The sequence below is a fragment of the Nannospalax galili genome, unplaced genomic scaffold (genome assembly GCF_000622305.1).
Source record: "Nannospalax galili isolate Female #2095 unplaced genomic scaffold, S.galili_v1.0 scaffold189, whole genome shotgun sequence".
NCBI classification, from domain to species: Eukaryota; Metazoa; Chordata; class Mammalia; order Rodentia; family Spalacidae; genus Nannospalax; species Nannospalax galili.
In genome coordinates this window covers 2,786,935-2,804,633 of record NW_008360331.1, presented here as the reverse complement: position 1 = coordinate 2,804,633, position 17,699 = coordinate 2,786,935, and the positions used below count along the sequence as shown (strand labels likewise).

General features: G+C 38.5%; 1 protein-coding gene across 3 annotated transcripts in view; it reads right to left on the bottom strand.

Moving 5' to 3' along the window:
* Ppp3ca (protein phosphatase 3 catalytic subunit alpha) overlaps positions 1-17,699 on the bottom strand; it is a 305,434-nt gene that overhangs the window by 162,636 nt on the left and 125,099 nt on the right. For all 3 annotated transcript variants that reach the window (XM_017796387.2, XM_017796386.2, XM_029560252.1), the window contains exon 2: positions 3,223-3,423. In XM_017796387.2, coding sequence (XP_017651876.1) covers positions 3,223-3,423 — 201 coding nt within the window. The remainder of the gene's footprint in view (positions 1-3,222; positions 3,424-17,699) is intronic.

The following is a 17,699-nucleotide window of genomic DNA, read 5'->3' as shown; positions in this document are numbered from 1 at the left end:
AGGAAGGAAGGAAGGAAGGAAGGAAGGAAGGAAGGAAGGAAGGAAGGAAGGAAGGAAGGAAGGACACTTAAGATCAGGTTTCAGGCTTTTATGCCCCTAAAATACCCTCCTGTTTTCTTCCCCTTCATCTTTCTTCACAGGTTTTCCTGTGTAACTATATATTTCTTGTCTCAATCTTCCTTTCTTTTATCTTCTTCCTTCTGAAATGGTTCATAAGTTGTCTTTTAAGTATGGAAATCAGAATTATATAAAAGACACTTTATCATCAATATTTTAAAGTAAAGACTAGGTAGTTTTAAAAAAATAGCAATAAAGTATAACTGCTGATTCAATTATCCAACAAACTCTAAGTTAAAAATAAATATAATCTGGTTGGTTCAGCTGTGCAAATAAAATTAAATTTCAGAATACAACAACCATATATCATAAAACTTTACTGGCATTATAAGAGGTTCAGGCACAGGATCCCTTATCCAAAATGCTTGGGGTCTAAATTGTTTAAGCTTGGGGAGGCTTTCTAGATATTTCTGCAAAGACTTTAATGGTTGAATATCCTTACTCCAAAACTCTGAAACTTGAAATGTTCTGTTATCTGAAGTTTTGAATGCCCCTCAGCTGCTCAGGTTTCAGATTTCAGAGGATTCTAAATTTTAGATTATAGATATTTCACTTTTACTTCAAAATACAAAGGCAATGAAATTTTCTTGATTAGATTAGTACACCCTGCTTTTCTTTCCCAATCCTCCCATATTTCAGCTTATGTTGACAAAATCAAGGGTTGGAATCTGTTCCTTAATGTAGCTGCTGTAGTCTGAATGCTTATGTCTTTCCCCAAATTTCTATGCTGAAATCTAATACCCAATATGCGGCTATTTGGAGGTGGAGACTTTGGGAAGAGGAATGAATGGGGCTGTAGAGCACTTGTGAATGGAGCCAGTATTTGTATGCTATGTTCCCCTTCCTGCAGGCCTCTCCCATGTAAGGACACAGGAGAAGCCATACTCTGTGGACCAGGGAACAAGCCCTCATCAAGAGGGCATTAAATCTGCCAACACACTGATCTTGAATCAGATTTCTGTTGCTTATAAACTAATTGAGTTTTGTTATTTTGTTGCAGTAGACTAAACAAAGACATTGGTTTTCTGATATATTAAACATAAAAATATTTTCTCCCCTTTATCCAAATATTAAAATAAATTCTTTTTTGTTCATTATTATTTGACATTCTTAAATTCATAGGAAAATGGAATAGTAACCCCTGCAATGGAATCTGCTGGGGATCCATAGGATGCTGCCTTCATCAGAAGATCTACAACATTGCTCAGATTGTCTGATCTCTGCATTTCCCATGTCTCTATCTGGACTATCCAAAAGGCTTTTCGCCCTTTGTGGGAAGTTACAGGTAGCTGATTCCTGGTTCCCAAGTATCTTCACATCTCTCTCCTGAAAACTGCTGGAGTGCCATCTAGAATCTCTCTAGAAGAGAGTGTGTTCTTCATAGAAGCAGAGGGTGACCTGTTGTTAAGACTACAGAAAGGGTTGGGTTTCAGGGATTAAAACCTCATGAACCTGATTCTTCTACAATCTTCCTATGATTTTGTTTTTTCAAGACAGCCTAATCAAACAGAAGAAATGACTAAGCAATTCCAAAAAACACATTACCCTAAATATGTATTTCACATATTTCTTTGTAGTTATAATTATCATCTCCATTGGTACCTACTGGACTTAGTGAATTTAACATGAAATTTTCTTTGCAAGCTATACATTATCATGTGAAAGGAGAAAAAAATAAACCTAACAGAATACCACATCATTTATTCTTATCGATAACAAACTTCATAATATAAAGATAACATATAACGCTTATATATTGTCAATGTGAGGGAGGATGATAATCACACTTTAAATAATTTTACTGCTGTGGATATTAATTAGTATTTAGGAAATACTAATTTGTGTTAGTGGTTTAGTATTGAAAAAAGCTAAGCATCTTCTTTGTATCATAAGGGAGAGATAATATAGGACTCCATCTTAATCTTAAGGAAACCAGGGCTTACACCAATGTGCACAGGGTAGGTTTACAGTTTGATTTAGTCACAATGGCCCAACACAGGGTTAATTACACTAGAGCAAATGCCTTCTGCTGCCCAACTCTAACCTGGACCATTCTTTCTCAAGTGAAAACAAGAAAAATGAAATTTCTAACCAAAAATAAACTGTGAATAAGGTCAATTTCTTTGGGCTAGAAATCCTTAAGGACTTTTCAATCAACAAAGGTCTATTTTGATACTCAGCAAAGCTTACCACTGTCCCAACAATCACATTCAACATGTACTTGAAGAGCAATAAGATACGTACACACATACTGAGAAGAGGAAAACCCACTGTGTGTACATGAAACACCTTTAATCTCTCCTTTCCTTCAAAAGGGAAAATATTCTGCATTGAAATGTTTTCTCTTTGCCAAATTAAAAATATTTAATAGAAAATATTTTCAGCTCAACTTAAAGTAAAAACCTATAATCTCAGCAAACTCTATAGAATGATTAAATTCGCTAGGTATTAGAAGGTCTCTTTTCTTGTAAACTAATTCTTATGACCCAAGGGTGGCATACTGAAAACAAAATACGTATCTCTTCATGAGAACAGAACAAATCTCAGAAAAGAGTAAAGCCTAGGCATAAAGTGCTGCGGGAAAGAGAAGCTGTCATTTTCCTCAAGTTCAGGGTGTATCAGAGTAGTAACTCAGACGACCTTGCCAAACACAAAATGCTGAAAAAAAATTCTGGGCCTGGGGATCCTGACTTAGCATGGCAGAGCCTGAGAATCTACGTTTTTAACAAATTCTAAGGTGCTGGAGATGAAGATGCTAGTCCAGAGATCATCTTGAGTACCACTTCATTTAACTTGGTCATGGCCTTCCATCTCTGTGGAAGGTTCAGGAAACTATGTCTAACCTTGCTTTGTGCTAGGGTTTCTGCTGACAAACATAATGAATTAATTAGCTTCCCAAAGTTTCTGCACCAAGGCTACATCCAAATTGTATATCACTTTTAAGAACATGGCAATTTTGTAGACAATATGTGAAAATAAAAAAAATTATCTATAGTCTCAACAGAAAGGTATATGATGCATAAGCTCATTGGTAGGTAGGACCTTGGATTTACTGTGTTTCATACACACACATAAACATTCCCATCCTCCACGCTTGGGACCAACCTGTGACTGGTGCATCGATATCCAGCAAGTTTTTTTCCTGTCGAAGAATTGAAGCACCCTCTGTTATTATTCTCAAAGCAACACTCTCTTCCAGCCTGCCCTCCTTCATGAGATGTGCTTTTAAGATATCCACACGAGGTTTTCCATCATTATCAAACACTTCCTTTGCTGTAAGTCGGTGACTTGGAGGAAATGGAACAGCTGAAAGAGAAGAAGTCAAATGCTTATATTAACTAAAACTCATCAAGAAAAGACTTGAGCACAACCACCAAACAGCCTTTTTATCACTAACCAGCTAATGATGTCTTTAAGAAGTTCTTGCATTAAAATACAATCAGGGTCTATCAAGAATTGAAAGCTGCCTTCTTCCTTTGATTCTAGAAATAATTAGTAATTATGGAAAGGAAATTTATAACACTTCTCACTCAGTACTATCATCTGAAAGCTAATGATTGAGTTTATTTATTTGTATATTTTTGAAGGAGAAAAATTTCTGTTAGGCAATAATCAACTCCCCAAATGATAACATTCCTGAACATACAATCATAATCTACCATGTCAAAGGCTGCTCTCCCCTTACAGGGACTGCAGCATGGGAAAAGCAGCCTGACAGGATCTGTGGTTCCAACTCATCCCATTGCTGTCAATTGTCTGCTATGAACTCCTCACAATTCAAGGAAGAGCAGGAACTTTAAAGCAAATCCCCCAAAATGATGAGGAAAACTGACCAGGAAGGCAGGATTTCCACTTAAAATTGTACTGAGGAATCTCAGTCCATAACGTGTTAACCACACAAACTTGAGGATTCAAGTTCCGTGCCCAGAATTCACATAAAAAGCCAAGAATTATGGTGGCCTGTGCTCATAAAGGCAGCACAGAAGATGCCTGAGGCCCAGCTGTCCAGACATCTTAGGACTCCCGGGTCCAAGTTAAAGACACTGTCTCAAAAATCAAGGTATTCGGCCCTCCTAAGGAGCCACTGAAGGGATTGACTTTTGGCCTCCACATGCATACACACATGCATTCTCCCCACACATGCATTCTCCCCACACACAAACGTGTAAATCATACACAGATACAAATAAAAGAGTGTGTTCTTGTATTGAAGAGACATTGTGGGGAAGCAGCTGGGGAGATGGCTCAGTGGGTAAAATACAGGCTACGTAACAGTGAAGACCTGCATTAGGGTCCCAACATAAAAAGCCAGTAGTCGTCACTCATCTCTAACTTTGGGGTGGGTAGGGAGGGGTGAGCACAGAGACAGGTAGATCTCTGGAACCCAGTGGTCAGCTCATCTAGCTAACAGTCAGTGAGTGACTGTTTCAAAACAGTTAGGAGAGCCATAGAAGAGGACATCTGACATCAACCTCTGGTTTCCATATGCATATGCACATGAGTACACATGAATATACATACATGCAAGCATGAACACACAAAACACACGAAAAAAGAGTGAGGAAACAATATAATGTTGGAGAGCAGACACAGGTGATCAGGAAAATGCCACAAATGCTACCATTCCTTCCTTCACTCACCCCACGGTGAGAATTTCTCTTGTAGCTACTGTCACTCTGATGCCTATGAATACACGCCTACAGCTCACTCAGACAGAATACATTCACCCAACTCCCAAACAGTACCAGGACTCCCCAAGATCCACGGTCAGAGACAGCATTACGAACTTCTGATAAGCAGTCCACGAGCTGTTTAGAAACACATAATTATCTCCTATTTCACACAAGAGTTCGTCCACCGGACAACTCAGATCTACTAACATTATCTGACAGGGGGCTTAAACACAGCATCATGGAGCCTGCCAGAACCATACACACAGTGCCATGTGCATAAGATCATCTCCAATAGGGCTCTTCTTTTAGCAAGAACACTTGATTTTAAGGAAAAGAAAAACAAAAAACCTGCCCTCTCACTATCCAACAGGGTCTCACACAGAAGCAAGATTTATGGAGATACATGCCAAAAACTTCTGTGCAACTCAACAGGATGGACTCATGATGGAACGAGCTGAAACTACTTTTTAAAAAATCAAGAAACAAACATTTATGGATGGATGCAACAATGATTTTCCTAATAATCCAACCAGATCCACTTACCAACGCTGAGGGGATGAAGAGGCAAGCAACAGACTCAGTGGGTGAGTAGGAGGCTTTTATGGTTAGCTGAAGGACCCTGGGTATAAACCTTGGCTCTGAACACTCAACAGCTCTGTGACCTTGGGTAAGTTAAATATCTCCTTGGTCTTCAGTTACTTTGCCTGTAAAGTGGGGATTATGTCCCCTTGTAGAGTGTTATAATAACTAAAGTAAATAGTAACAGTGGTAACTAAGAGTCATAGAGCAGTTATTTTATGCCAGGTATTGCTTTGGTAATAAAATCAGACACAACAGTAAAGCTGTAGGCCAAGTAAGGCACACGTATGCATGTTTATGTATAAACTCATTGAGTCCCCAGAACATTACTGTGAGAGAAAAACCTCAGACTCAGAATTATTAAGCACTTTGCCCAAGATAATCACCTACCGAGTTATGTGTAGATTCACTGAGTTTAAACACAGGGAGTAGGATGCCAGAATACCTGTGTTAACGATTAAACTACACTACTTCCCAGTGCTTAATCATTAAAAAGCACTTAGTAATTCTTTTCATAGAAATAAATTCTAATATTGGGTGATATTTCTCTCATAGTTAAACAGTTTTATTATGAGAAAACAGTATTTTCAAAAGAATATATTGGGCTACTTTATAAAGGACAAAATGCATAATGTCAGAGCACTGTAGAATTCAGGTTTCACACAGAGGAGAAAAGGAGGGTATTAGGTCATTGAATTCCAGATTTCTTTTGTTTATTTCCTGTATTTGTTTCGTTTTATTACTCTCTCCTGTACTTCTTGACTATATAAAATGTTAGGAAAACATGGAGAGCTAGAGAGATAGCTTGTTAAAGTTCTTGTGTAAGTGTGAAACCTCAAGTATGATAACCAGCACCCCAAAGAAGCCAGGCCTGATGGTATGCAATCTCAGTGCTGTGGAGGATGAGACAGGAGAATCCTTGGGGCACACTGGATAACAGCTTTGCCTATCAGTGAGCCCAAGATCCCACTGAGATCTTGTCTAAAAACCAAGGTGGCCACAGCTCCTGAGGAACGACAGCTGAGATCACCTCTGGCCTCCATATGCATTCCTACCTGCATCCCTACCACACACATATAACAAAAACACAGAGACATTCCAGTGGTCAGCTTTTTTAACCTAGGACTTTGTGTATGTTTTGAGATTTGCAAATATCTTAGTGGCCATTCCTCAAGTTCCTGAATCAGAAGTCAAGAAACTAGATGGAAGGGTACAGAAGGGGATACTTCAAAAACATCCTTAGGTCAAGGGCAAGGGCAAGGCAGATTTAAAAAAAAAAAAAAATCCCCCAAGGTGCAAGTTAGGCAGCTGGGAAATTTTAAATGGCTCTGTGAAACTGTCAGGCAAGAAGGACAGGTGCACAGAGGGAAGGAGATTTACTGTCAGGTAGATAAAAGCAGTGACCCCATTAAACTTAATGTACATCAAAGGATTCAACCTGAAATGCACAAAGCATTTATGGTGAAACACAGAGAGAACATTCCAGGACAGACACCCCTTGGGAAACGAACTTTCTCCTGGATGACTCTGGGCTCTCTCCAAGGCAATGATGGCTGCAGTAACAGATGTTCCACCTTGCTACACAGATTTTTCAAATATTACCTATTATATTCAAGTGTATACACACACACACACACACACACACACACACACACACACACATACACACACACGGTATGTGTGGGGACATATGCAGCGGTCAGAAGACAACTTTGTGCAGTCAGTTCTCTCCTATCATCTATATGTGGGTCCCAGGGATCGAACCCAGGCAGTTCTGTTTGTGCAGAACACGCATTCACCCACTAAGCCTGGCTAAGGGAAGGCTACCTGCTCTGCACTTTGAGAGCTGTTTCCAAACAAACAGTGGGGAAGGAAGGAGAGGAAAACAGTCAGTAAGAGGACTCTGTTTCCCACTGGCTGATAGGAACACTGATAAGATTGGGCCTTTTACTAGTAAGACAGATGGCAAGGCCTGCAGGAGGCAAGCTGAGCTGCCTTGATGCCAAGAAATATACATAGAGAATGCTGATGGCCAGAGAGAAGTTTTCTGGGACAAAAATAAGAGTGGACTAATATTTGTGTATTTGTGCACTGTTGGCTTCACAGCGAAAATGTCAGCCTTACAAAGGTCACGTTGATTTGCTTTTTCTCTTCACCTAGAGCCTCACAGGCAGACCTGTGCCAAATACTGAGCAAAAAATCTTTGGACTAAAGAACCCAATATGCCTAGAAAACATTCTATAAAACTAACTCATTGTATATCCATGCTCAGGTACCAAGGATCTCAGAAAGTAACCGACTGTGACTAGTAATAATCAGATACATAGAAATTAGAGACGCATGAGCAAACATCTAAGTGTTTGAACTGCGTTAAAAATTAGTTTTTCTGTACAAAACTATATTTCAAAATGAAATGGAGATCTTTTTTAAAGGGTAAAATCTCATTCAATTTTATATCTTATAGGGTTTATACTGAGCACAATAATGTATAACTGTATTAATTCAACACTGTGAACCTGAAAATTACAACTGATTTTGAAACAGATGTGCATTTTTGCTCTCGAAACTGTTATTCACTATGTCAGTGCTGTTGTAATGAAATGCTTCTACTAATTATGTGGTTATTAAATAATTTTTTAAGAAATGTTTAAAAAATAAAAAGATTTTAAAAAAGAAAGAAAATGCCTGTGCTTAATATAGCGAAGTTAGAGTCCCCTCCTTCCTTTGATCTGAGTCTTCCTACCAACTTTCACTGATATAAGCTGGACCCTGGAGAAGTGACATTTCTGAATGGTACTAAAATTTTATGAACAACTGTTGGGAGTTGAGCTAGCTCCTTCTGAAACAATTTTCTGATAATTACCTGTAATACAGAATATGTTGTGAGAAGCATTCCAAAGAGATGGGAAGAGTTTCCTCTATTCCACCATTCCCACTAAATATCACTTTCTTTTCCTCAAATTAATAAAGTGGTAAATATTAGCTAAAATGTGGGTTATGCAATTCTTTGGCCACTTATACCCAATCACTTTAAATACAATTCCGCTGAATAGCATTGTGTTCTCCTGCCCCATGGTGGAGGCCTGGCAGGCTCATCTTCAAGGGTCAAGGATATGACAGTTTCTTTTTCATTCGTTGGTTCCAACAGTGTTTAGCTACCTGATACGACAGATGTTCGTAGTTTATGAAGCAAAAATCACATGCTTCCAGTACAGCTTCTATTGAAGCTGCAGTCCATTCTACTGAAGCTGTGGTCCAGTCTACACTCTCCAGCCAGAAATATATCCTAAGAGGAAGCAGAAGCAAGAGTGATGGGGGGCCTGGATCCAGCCATCATGGAGACACACCTCAGAAAGATCTACCAGGTCTCTTCCTGAGTTTTGGACTAAATGTATTTTAAACAACACTACTGAGATTTACTGGCCATTAGTGACCTGTTGCTATCCAGGGGTAGATCCAGGTCCCTAGAATTTGTGTTTCCTCATATCTGAGCATACACCTACCATGGAAGGGATTCCTACTATTTTGCAGTAAACGACTTGAGAATCGTTTTCATGGTAACACCTTCATTGGAATAAGGGATGAATTTCTGCTGTGTGACTTCTGCCTGGAGTCGTTTCATAAAATGGTGACTAGAGAATTCAGATTTAAAGGAATGTTCAGCCTAGTGATTTTTTCAAACTTCTGTTTAACTTTTCTTCCTTGTGCACAAACACAGCTGGATACTGAAGCACATCCAATTACCCAAAGTACGAAGCCTAAGACATTGCCATGGATGCATTTATTTAATTTTGGTATTTCTGGGTAGGGATTACTGAACCCAAGGCATTTACATGTCAAGTATAAGCTCTATCTCAGTGCTAAGAAACCCTCCTCTGGGGTTCTTTGGAGCAAACCTAGAAAAAAACTTTCATTCAGGACTGTTCCACTGATATCAAACAAGAGGAACATGAAATACAATCACTGCATGAGTTACTCCATCATTAAAGGTTAGTCAGCAGTAAAACCAGAACTAACATCACAGTCTCCCAATTCCTACTCCAGTGCTTATTCTCCAGATCTGCACTGCTCAATGCAGTCATAGGTGGAAAGCAGTCTGAAAAGAAGAGGTGCTGCCAATCTACAACAGCCCTGGATTTAGAAGATTGGTGTGTGTGTGTGTGGGTGTGTGTGTGTGTGTGTGTGTGTGTGTGTGTATGCATGCGCACATGCATATGACTTACTTTCTCACTGCTATGATAAAACAGCATGACAAAGCAAGTTAAGGGAGAAAGGGTTTATTTTAGCTTATAATTCCAAAAGGAGGCAGTCCAAGAGGCTGACTGGTCACACTGAAATCACACTCAAGAAGCAGACAAACTGAGAACAGAACCTGAGGCCAGGATATAAAGTCTCTAGACCCACTTCCTTCCTTCCATGAGGCTCCAGAAGGCTCACAGAGGTTCTGCAACCTTCCCAAATAGTGCCCCAGCTGGGGACCAAGTGTTCAAACACACAAGCCTATGGGGAACATGCCACATTCAAACCACAACTATGTATATATGTAAAATACTTCATTAATACTTATATTTACTTTATGGTGAAATTTCATTTACATGAACCTAAAGAAAAACTGGTGCTAAAATTAATCTCCCCTATTTCCTTTTACTTTTAAGAAATATGACTATTAGAACACTTAAAATTACATATATCCTTACACAGGACATTAATACTACATAGTTATTTGCATATATTCCTTCCACATACTTTTCTTCTTGCTGGAAAATGGTGCTCTAATCTCTGCATCCTTTGCAGTGAATGAGAACAAGGCAATAGAAATCATATCCCAGCCCTTTCACGAACCCTTTTTTTGTTTGATACCCACAGAAATTCCAACTATCACTGAAGTAGCTGCACTCTGAGATCAGCCTTTAAAAACAATGCTGTTGACGCGTTGCCACTAGGAATTCTGATTTCTATGGTTTAGGTCAGACCAAAGCATTGAATATTTTTTTAAAGAATTCCAGGCGGCACTAACTTGAAACTCCCCTTGAGAGTCACTGGTCTACATCAGCAGAAGAGCTATACAGAACACCAGCTCCCTCCTTGCTCCGCTCCCCAACAGGCTCCACACCAGTGGCGCAAACAGAGCAGACACCATGGCTTTGCAAGTCCAGACACGTCTGTTTCATCCCTCTCTATAATCAGAACATGCACAAGAAGAGACCTTGTCCCCTATTTTATGTGGCTACTCTGCATAAGGGCTGTCAAAGATACTTATGTCAGCACATGCTGAGAAAACAGCTTAAGGATATCACATGTCAGACACAACTTAAAACATTCTGGCCTGACCTCCTTGGATTGGCACCTCATCTGTTCCCTTGTAGACATCTGTATATGTCGCCAACCTCTGTGCTAATCAACCTGAGGCAGGATAGAAAGTCAGGGACACAGGGAGGCAAAAACGTTAGCATTTCCTGCCGGCTAAGAGTCAAAACTTCAACACAACTGACAAAAATCAAGTTTGCCTAGAGTCAATTTTCCATTTTCCAAGACCTATCTCAAACAAGAGTGGTGAAAACAAATGAACTATACTCACACAGAGTGAGCTTGTCTGTGACCTTTCAGTTTAATCTTATCAGCTCTCTTCTCCGGTTCCTAAACCTGACCCTGAAACTAAGAAACAACCTTAAAATTTCCTTTGCAAAAAGGAAATTCTTTCAGAAATTTCCAGCTCACAAACCTATACTTAATTTTTAAGCTTCGCTTAATCTTTGAACCTGATTATATATTATATCCTTTAGGTAATGTAATTCGAAAGTCACAAGACCATACATAAACATACATATACATATATACACGCATTTCATTACAATTGTAAGTGATTTATGCAATGAATTATGCAATAATGACTGGACATGAAAGATTATGAAAATCTTATTTTAAGTTTCAAAATACTTCAGTATTGCTTAAAAATTTAATAACGTGAATTTTCATTGTTATAAAAATAAAAGTTATACACACAAGTCCAATATGATGGGTATGTCAGTTACAAATTAATTAATTTGATTTTTTGGTCTTTTTGAGACAGGGACTCCCTGTAGCCCCAGGTGGCCTGCAACTCACTATGTACACCAGGCTGGCCCTGCTTCCTATGTAGACCAGGCTTCCTCCTGCCTCTGCCCCCCAAGTGCTGGGATTAAACGTGTGTGCCAACAGACCCTCCTATAAATTATTTTATATATGGATACAAGAAAAGCAAAATCGGATTTGATGGTTTTGAAAGAATTCTAGCAAACTAAAAATGATGCGAAAAATTCTCCCCACTGGGATGAATTTAAACAGAGGAACATTTTATTTTATTCTATTTCATTTTATTCTATTTTAGGCCAATGAGATGACTCCACAGGTAAGAGAGCTTATGGCAACCAAGGCTGACGACCTGAGTTCAATCCCCATGACCCACACTGTGGAAGGAGAGAAGTGGCTCATGTCAGTTGTTTTGTGATCTCTATATGTGCACTGTGGCACACACACACACGTACTCTCTCACACTCTCTCTCACACACACTCACACACACACACTCTCACACACACACTCTCACACACACACACACTCTCATACACTCTCTCACACACACACACACACGTACTCTCTCACACTCTCTCTCACACACACTCACACACACTCTCACACACACACTCTCACACACACACACTCTCATACACTCTCTCACACACACACTCTCACACACACACTCTCTCACACATACACTCTCACACACACTCTCTCACACACACACTCTTACACACACTCTCTCACACACACTCTCACACACACTCTCACACACACTCTCACACACACTCTCACACATGCACTCACACACACACTCTCATACACACACACTCTCTCACACACTCTCACACACACACTCTCTCACACACACACTCTCACACACACACTCTCACACACACACTCTCACACACATACTCACACACACACTCTCTCACACACTATCTCTCTCACACACACACTCTCTCTCTCACACACACTCAATAAAAAATGCAAAGGGTATTCTAACCTTGCACATTCTCTTTTTCTCTAGATAAATACTTCACAGGATGACATTTAAAAAACATGAAATAACCAAGGAAAGATAGTCTAAGACATGTTGAATTTATTTCCCAAAGGAGTAAGTCCCTTTGAACATAATAATCACCCCTTAGAAATGAAGTCTACCCAGGGATTCTGAAATTTTATTTGACCCAATACACACTTTACCATCCAGAAATCCTGAACTCAAACACCAAAACATGAACTATGATCAAAGACTTTACCTATACTGTATTCAATTAAAAGCATTTAACAAACATGAACTTTAGAAATAAAAAGAAACTAGCAAAATATTGCTCTTATAAATTGATATGAAACAATAATCTATACCCACACAGAATTCACATTCATCAGTTAACTCTAGATACTCACACATTCTGTGCTTATCCATGGTCCCCAGCCTCTATAACTAAAACACTTAAAACATTGGAATAATTCTTTAATTAATAAACTTCTCTTGAAAAGATCTTGATAAAATGCCCCATATCATAACATAATTCTAAGTAGCCATTTAAGGATGTCACCTAACAACCACTTTTGCATATAAAAAATCATTTTGTAAATAAAACTAGCACACAGCATCTTGTATTTATGCAGCACAGTGAAGAAAGGACTGAAATATTATACCTCAGCATCACCCTCTAGGGACCAAGCACAGAGCTAAACCCCCAGTGACCTATGATTCCCTCCTGTCCTGCCTTGGCTAGCCCTCCTCCCATGAGGTTCTAGTCCAGCTTACAAGAAAATATAAGGCCCCAAGGGCATCTCCATAAGAGTAAAGCTTAGATTGCTTGTCTCAGGTGACCAGCATTTTCCCACTCACTGTCTCTGGGCTATTTCTAAGAACCACTAACTCACATGAGTAACACGGTGCATCAACAGGCCCCAGGTGTCTGTTCCTCAACCCAAATCATATAGATACATGATAGACGGATGGAGGGATGGAGGGAGGGAGGGATGGATGGATGGATGGATGGATGGATGGAAAGATTTAAACATTAGAAGGCTCCAATGAGTATAACATAAACAAGATCTTCTCAAACTTCATTTTCATTTGTTCTTTTCATCATTCAAATGAACTTGTGAACTACATTTGAAAGTCAGATATGCATTTCTTTTTCAATCCTTCCAATTAGAAAGTGGGCAATTTTACAGTTAAATTCCAACAGGAAGTGCTTTCTTGATTCAAGAAGGGATATTTATAAGATATATTCTCCACCCATACATGGGTATATCTTGTACATAACAAAACTTTGAAATAATGAAGAAAACAGATTGTTGAAATTATAATGTCAAATTGTGAATTTATAGGTAACCCAAATCTCATGCTAGCCAAGGAGTCACGCCACCACCATTGATTAGAAAACATCTAAATAATTATTCAGAAAGTTGAACAATAAAATGTTATTGAGTGTCTATCCTAGTACCCTGATATCTGAAAAATAATCAACCAAAGAAATATCAAATATAATGAATTAAATGAATGAAAGGTGGAATTATATTTTTCTCCCTAACTCACCCATACTTTAGGTCACATTTCTGTGGTACTAGATACACTCTATGAGGAACAGGAGAAAAATGTGGCCTTGATCAAATCTGAAAATGAATAATTAAAAAAATGGTAGGCATCAGTGAAAACAAAACTGTCTCTTAAAGAACCTGCTACAAGGGGGAGGCACTGGACGCAGACCGTCATGTGAACAGTTCACAAAACTGATGGGGGAAGGGAAAGCAGCGCAAAATTTCTGAGTCACAAATGATTCCACACACATATGGAAAGGAAGAGCACAAGGAAAATCTGGGACCTTAAAACTTCAGACATAAAGTTAATAAATTAACAATAAATATAATGTTACATCAGCACAACAGTGCTTTTACAAAAGGCTGGCTATTTAAAAAGGCAATATCCCCTCAACCCTCTCTCAAAGCACTTCAAGAGTTTCATTTAGTAAAAACATTTCCTAGTTTCTAAGAATGCTACTGATATATACTGAAATACATACAAAAAATTATATTTTATTGTTAAACAGGATATCTGGGACATAACAAACTAACTCTCAGCATTTTGATATGTCAGAAGTAGCTCAAAGGGTTAACAATTTTCTGTGTTTTTATACCTGCAGGACAGGCCATGTGGGACAAGTCAGAGTGAGTCCCAATCTTCCCATTAGCTACAAATGAAGAATTAACTGCAAAATATAGGTGTCAAGAATAGCCAAAAACTACAGTCTATAAGTCAGTTTACACACATACAAAGTGATGAACAGAAAGAACAGCATAATTTCCATGATATATGACATCTAGTTATGTTCCTCAAAACAGCCCAAATGCTTCCATTTCATAAATTATTCATTATTAGTCACACTGTAGGCATGACTGATGAGTTGTTCAGGCAGCACAGTTAATGATCTGTAAACTCTAAAAAATTCACAAGCGGTATACTAGAAGTCCAGTATTTCTTAATACCACATCATTTAAAATCATTCTCTGTGATTATGCTCTTAAATCCTCTTAAAATTCTCACTCAAGAAATCATCATGATCAAGTATAGAATTAATGAATGTTAATACAAAAGCGCAGATAGAAAATATTTTAATTGAAAAGTATTCTGGGGCTAGTGCATGTGCATTCGAGAACACCTTCTTTCAACTATTTCCTTCCCTGATTACAACATATGAATGAAGTATAAACAAATGACTATCATAACCCTAAAATGAGAGAAAAATCCAACATCACTCTTCTATGTGCCACTTCATCCAGGTGGGTCAAATAGCATCAAAATTTAACAAAGTATTTACCATTACATAGAAATAAACTGTACTTTCATTATACAGGGTTTTTATCCTTTTTCTTTTGTGAGACAGGGTCTCATTACGAAGTCCTGGCTGGCCTGGAATTTGCTACATAGATCAGGCTGGTCTCAAACTCAGAAACCAGTCTGCCTCTGCCTCCTGAGTGCTGGGATTAAAGGGGGCAGCACCACACCCAAGTTAGCTCTCCCTATAGAGACTTCAACTGTCCAAAGTCATCTAAACATTCAGGGAATATTAAAGAAATGAAGAGAATGAAAAAACTCATTTTTTTTTGTAACTTGAAGAAGATAAATTTGAGTTTAGCTTACCAAAGTATTTAGTATTGTGTGTGTGTGTGTGTGTGTGTGTGTGTGTGTGTGTGTGTGTTCAAAGCAAAATCCTCAATAGCATGTGAGTTTTACTAGAGCAATCTCTCATAGGTATTGGCTAGGCTGACTCACCACAAAGCCAAGGGGGACCCAATTATTACTCTTGCACCAAATGATAAACAAAACAATAATCAGTCACCCAACCTCTCCTGAACTCCCACACCACTAGATTCTAATTACCCTGTAGGTTTTCAGGCTCAGGAGATAGAGGGAAGTGGGTCCCAGAAGCAAAGCTGGAGTCCTGTATCTGACTCTTTACAGGAGTCCATAAGGGTGCATTTTCAAAACTGCCACTGTCTTTCTCTTGCAGTTAATAATTTTCCCATCACTATAGCTACTGAAATCCTGAGTATTTATGAAGAATCACAGAATGATGTGGCTTGTCACAGTGACTGTAAGCCACAAAGTCTCTGGCCACTTTTGTATTCAAGCAACAAAGGAAAAAAATGCAAAGAAATACATTGTCAGGATTTATTTATGTGCTGGGACAATGGAGATGCAAAGCTGAGCAGTTATCAAGAATCTGACAAGACTGGTTATTAAAGAGCAGGTATCTACAAAAATAAAATGCTTTAAAAGAACACACATACAACAAAGAAAACATAAAAGACTTCTGAAAGCATAATTATTCTAAAAGATTTTAAAACACAAGCTGGGTAACATACCAAATACATAATGGGTTTACAGGATGTTGAAGTTTCATTGCAATTTCCTGTTATGTACAAATTTCTAGGGGGAGAATCTGTTAACAGATTCTCAGGAGTCCATAACCAAGAGGGCTTCGGGTCGGCTGCATCAGGTTTGCCTCACCATTACCATGGCAACTATCTAGTCTAGTTCATCAACTATACTCTTATCTAGATTATTTCATTTATAGCCAGACTCTTTCTCCACCTCGCAGGGTTGCCTCCTTGAAGTCCACCTTACCCTCATACCCTATAGTCCTTCTGTCCTCAATTACTCAGTGTCCCAGTTAGTTTATGAATTCATACACAATTTTTCATGCCTTTCAGAGATATTTAAATCAATAACTGAAAGCACAAACTCAGAATCCAGATTGCTTATGGAAACTGCATCATCTAAAGCAGGGTATGTAACTGCTCTCTGCTATGCTTTCCTTTTCATAAAGAGAACATTAAACAAATGGACAAAAGGCTTCAAACCTGATTTGCATAGTCAGACTCCATATACATTCCTCCTTATCAACGAATGCCTATCTCATCATGCAACTTCAGAATCCTCCCTATTCAAATGTCACTTCAAAAATGACCCAAAGTTACCTTTCAATCTAAATTCTCCACATTCTTGAATTGCCAAATACTTAATATACTTTGGTCACCGGAGTTTTCTTTACCTTGTATTTGCTCTTGCCTTTCACCAGAAAGCAATTGTTGACTGCACGGATACTCATGCTCTCATATTTGTAAGACAATACACAACCCTTAGACAAGTCCTATGCTGTTAAAAACATGCAGAAATCTTAATTATGTTTTTAAATATCACTCAGTTTCATCCCCAAAGTTTCTAACTGAACAAAACTGAGAATCAAAGACAAGGTATAGTAACAGTAATACTAAATTAACAAACTGTAATCACTAACATCTCAGGAACTATTCTAGAACTTGATGTGTGTGATTTCACTGGATCATCTCAAGAATGTGATGCAGGTGCCATTGTTCTATTTACTAAGAAATGAAATGATTTTATCCAGTAATTAGAGAAAGCTCAAGCTCCATCAGAACCACTTGTGCTTCTACTTCTTGCTATACAACCTCTCTAATGCAAGATGTTGACTTAACTACCCATCTAAAAGGAATCGCAAATAGCTTGAACTATGCACTTAGCTGCCAGCCTCCCTGAAAAATGTCCGTTCCTTCTGATGAGTTCACTGCTCCTTATTACAGTAGCAGACACAGCAGCTTCCCAAAAGCATTTGTGTGATCATTAATGACATAGGTTTCACATCTCACTACGTAACTCTCTAAACAACAGCATCTATACTGCATACACTTTGGTCCTTCAACACTTTGATGTTTGGTGGCTCTTTTGTTTTCTT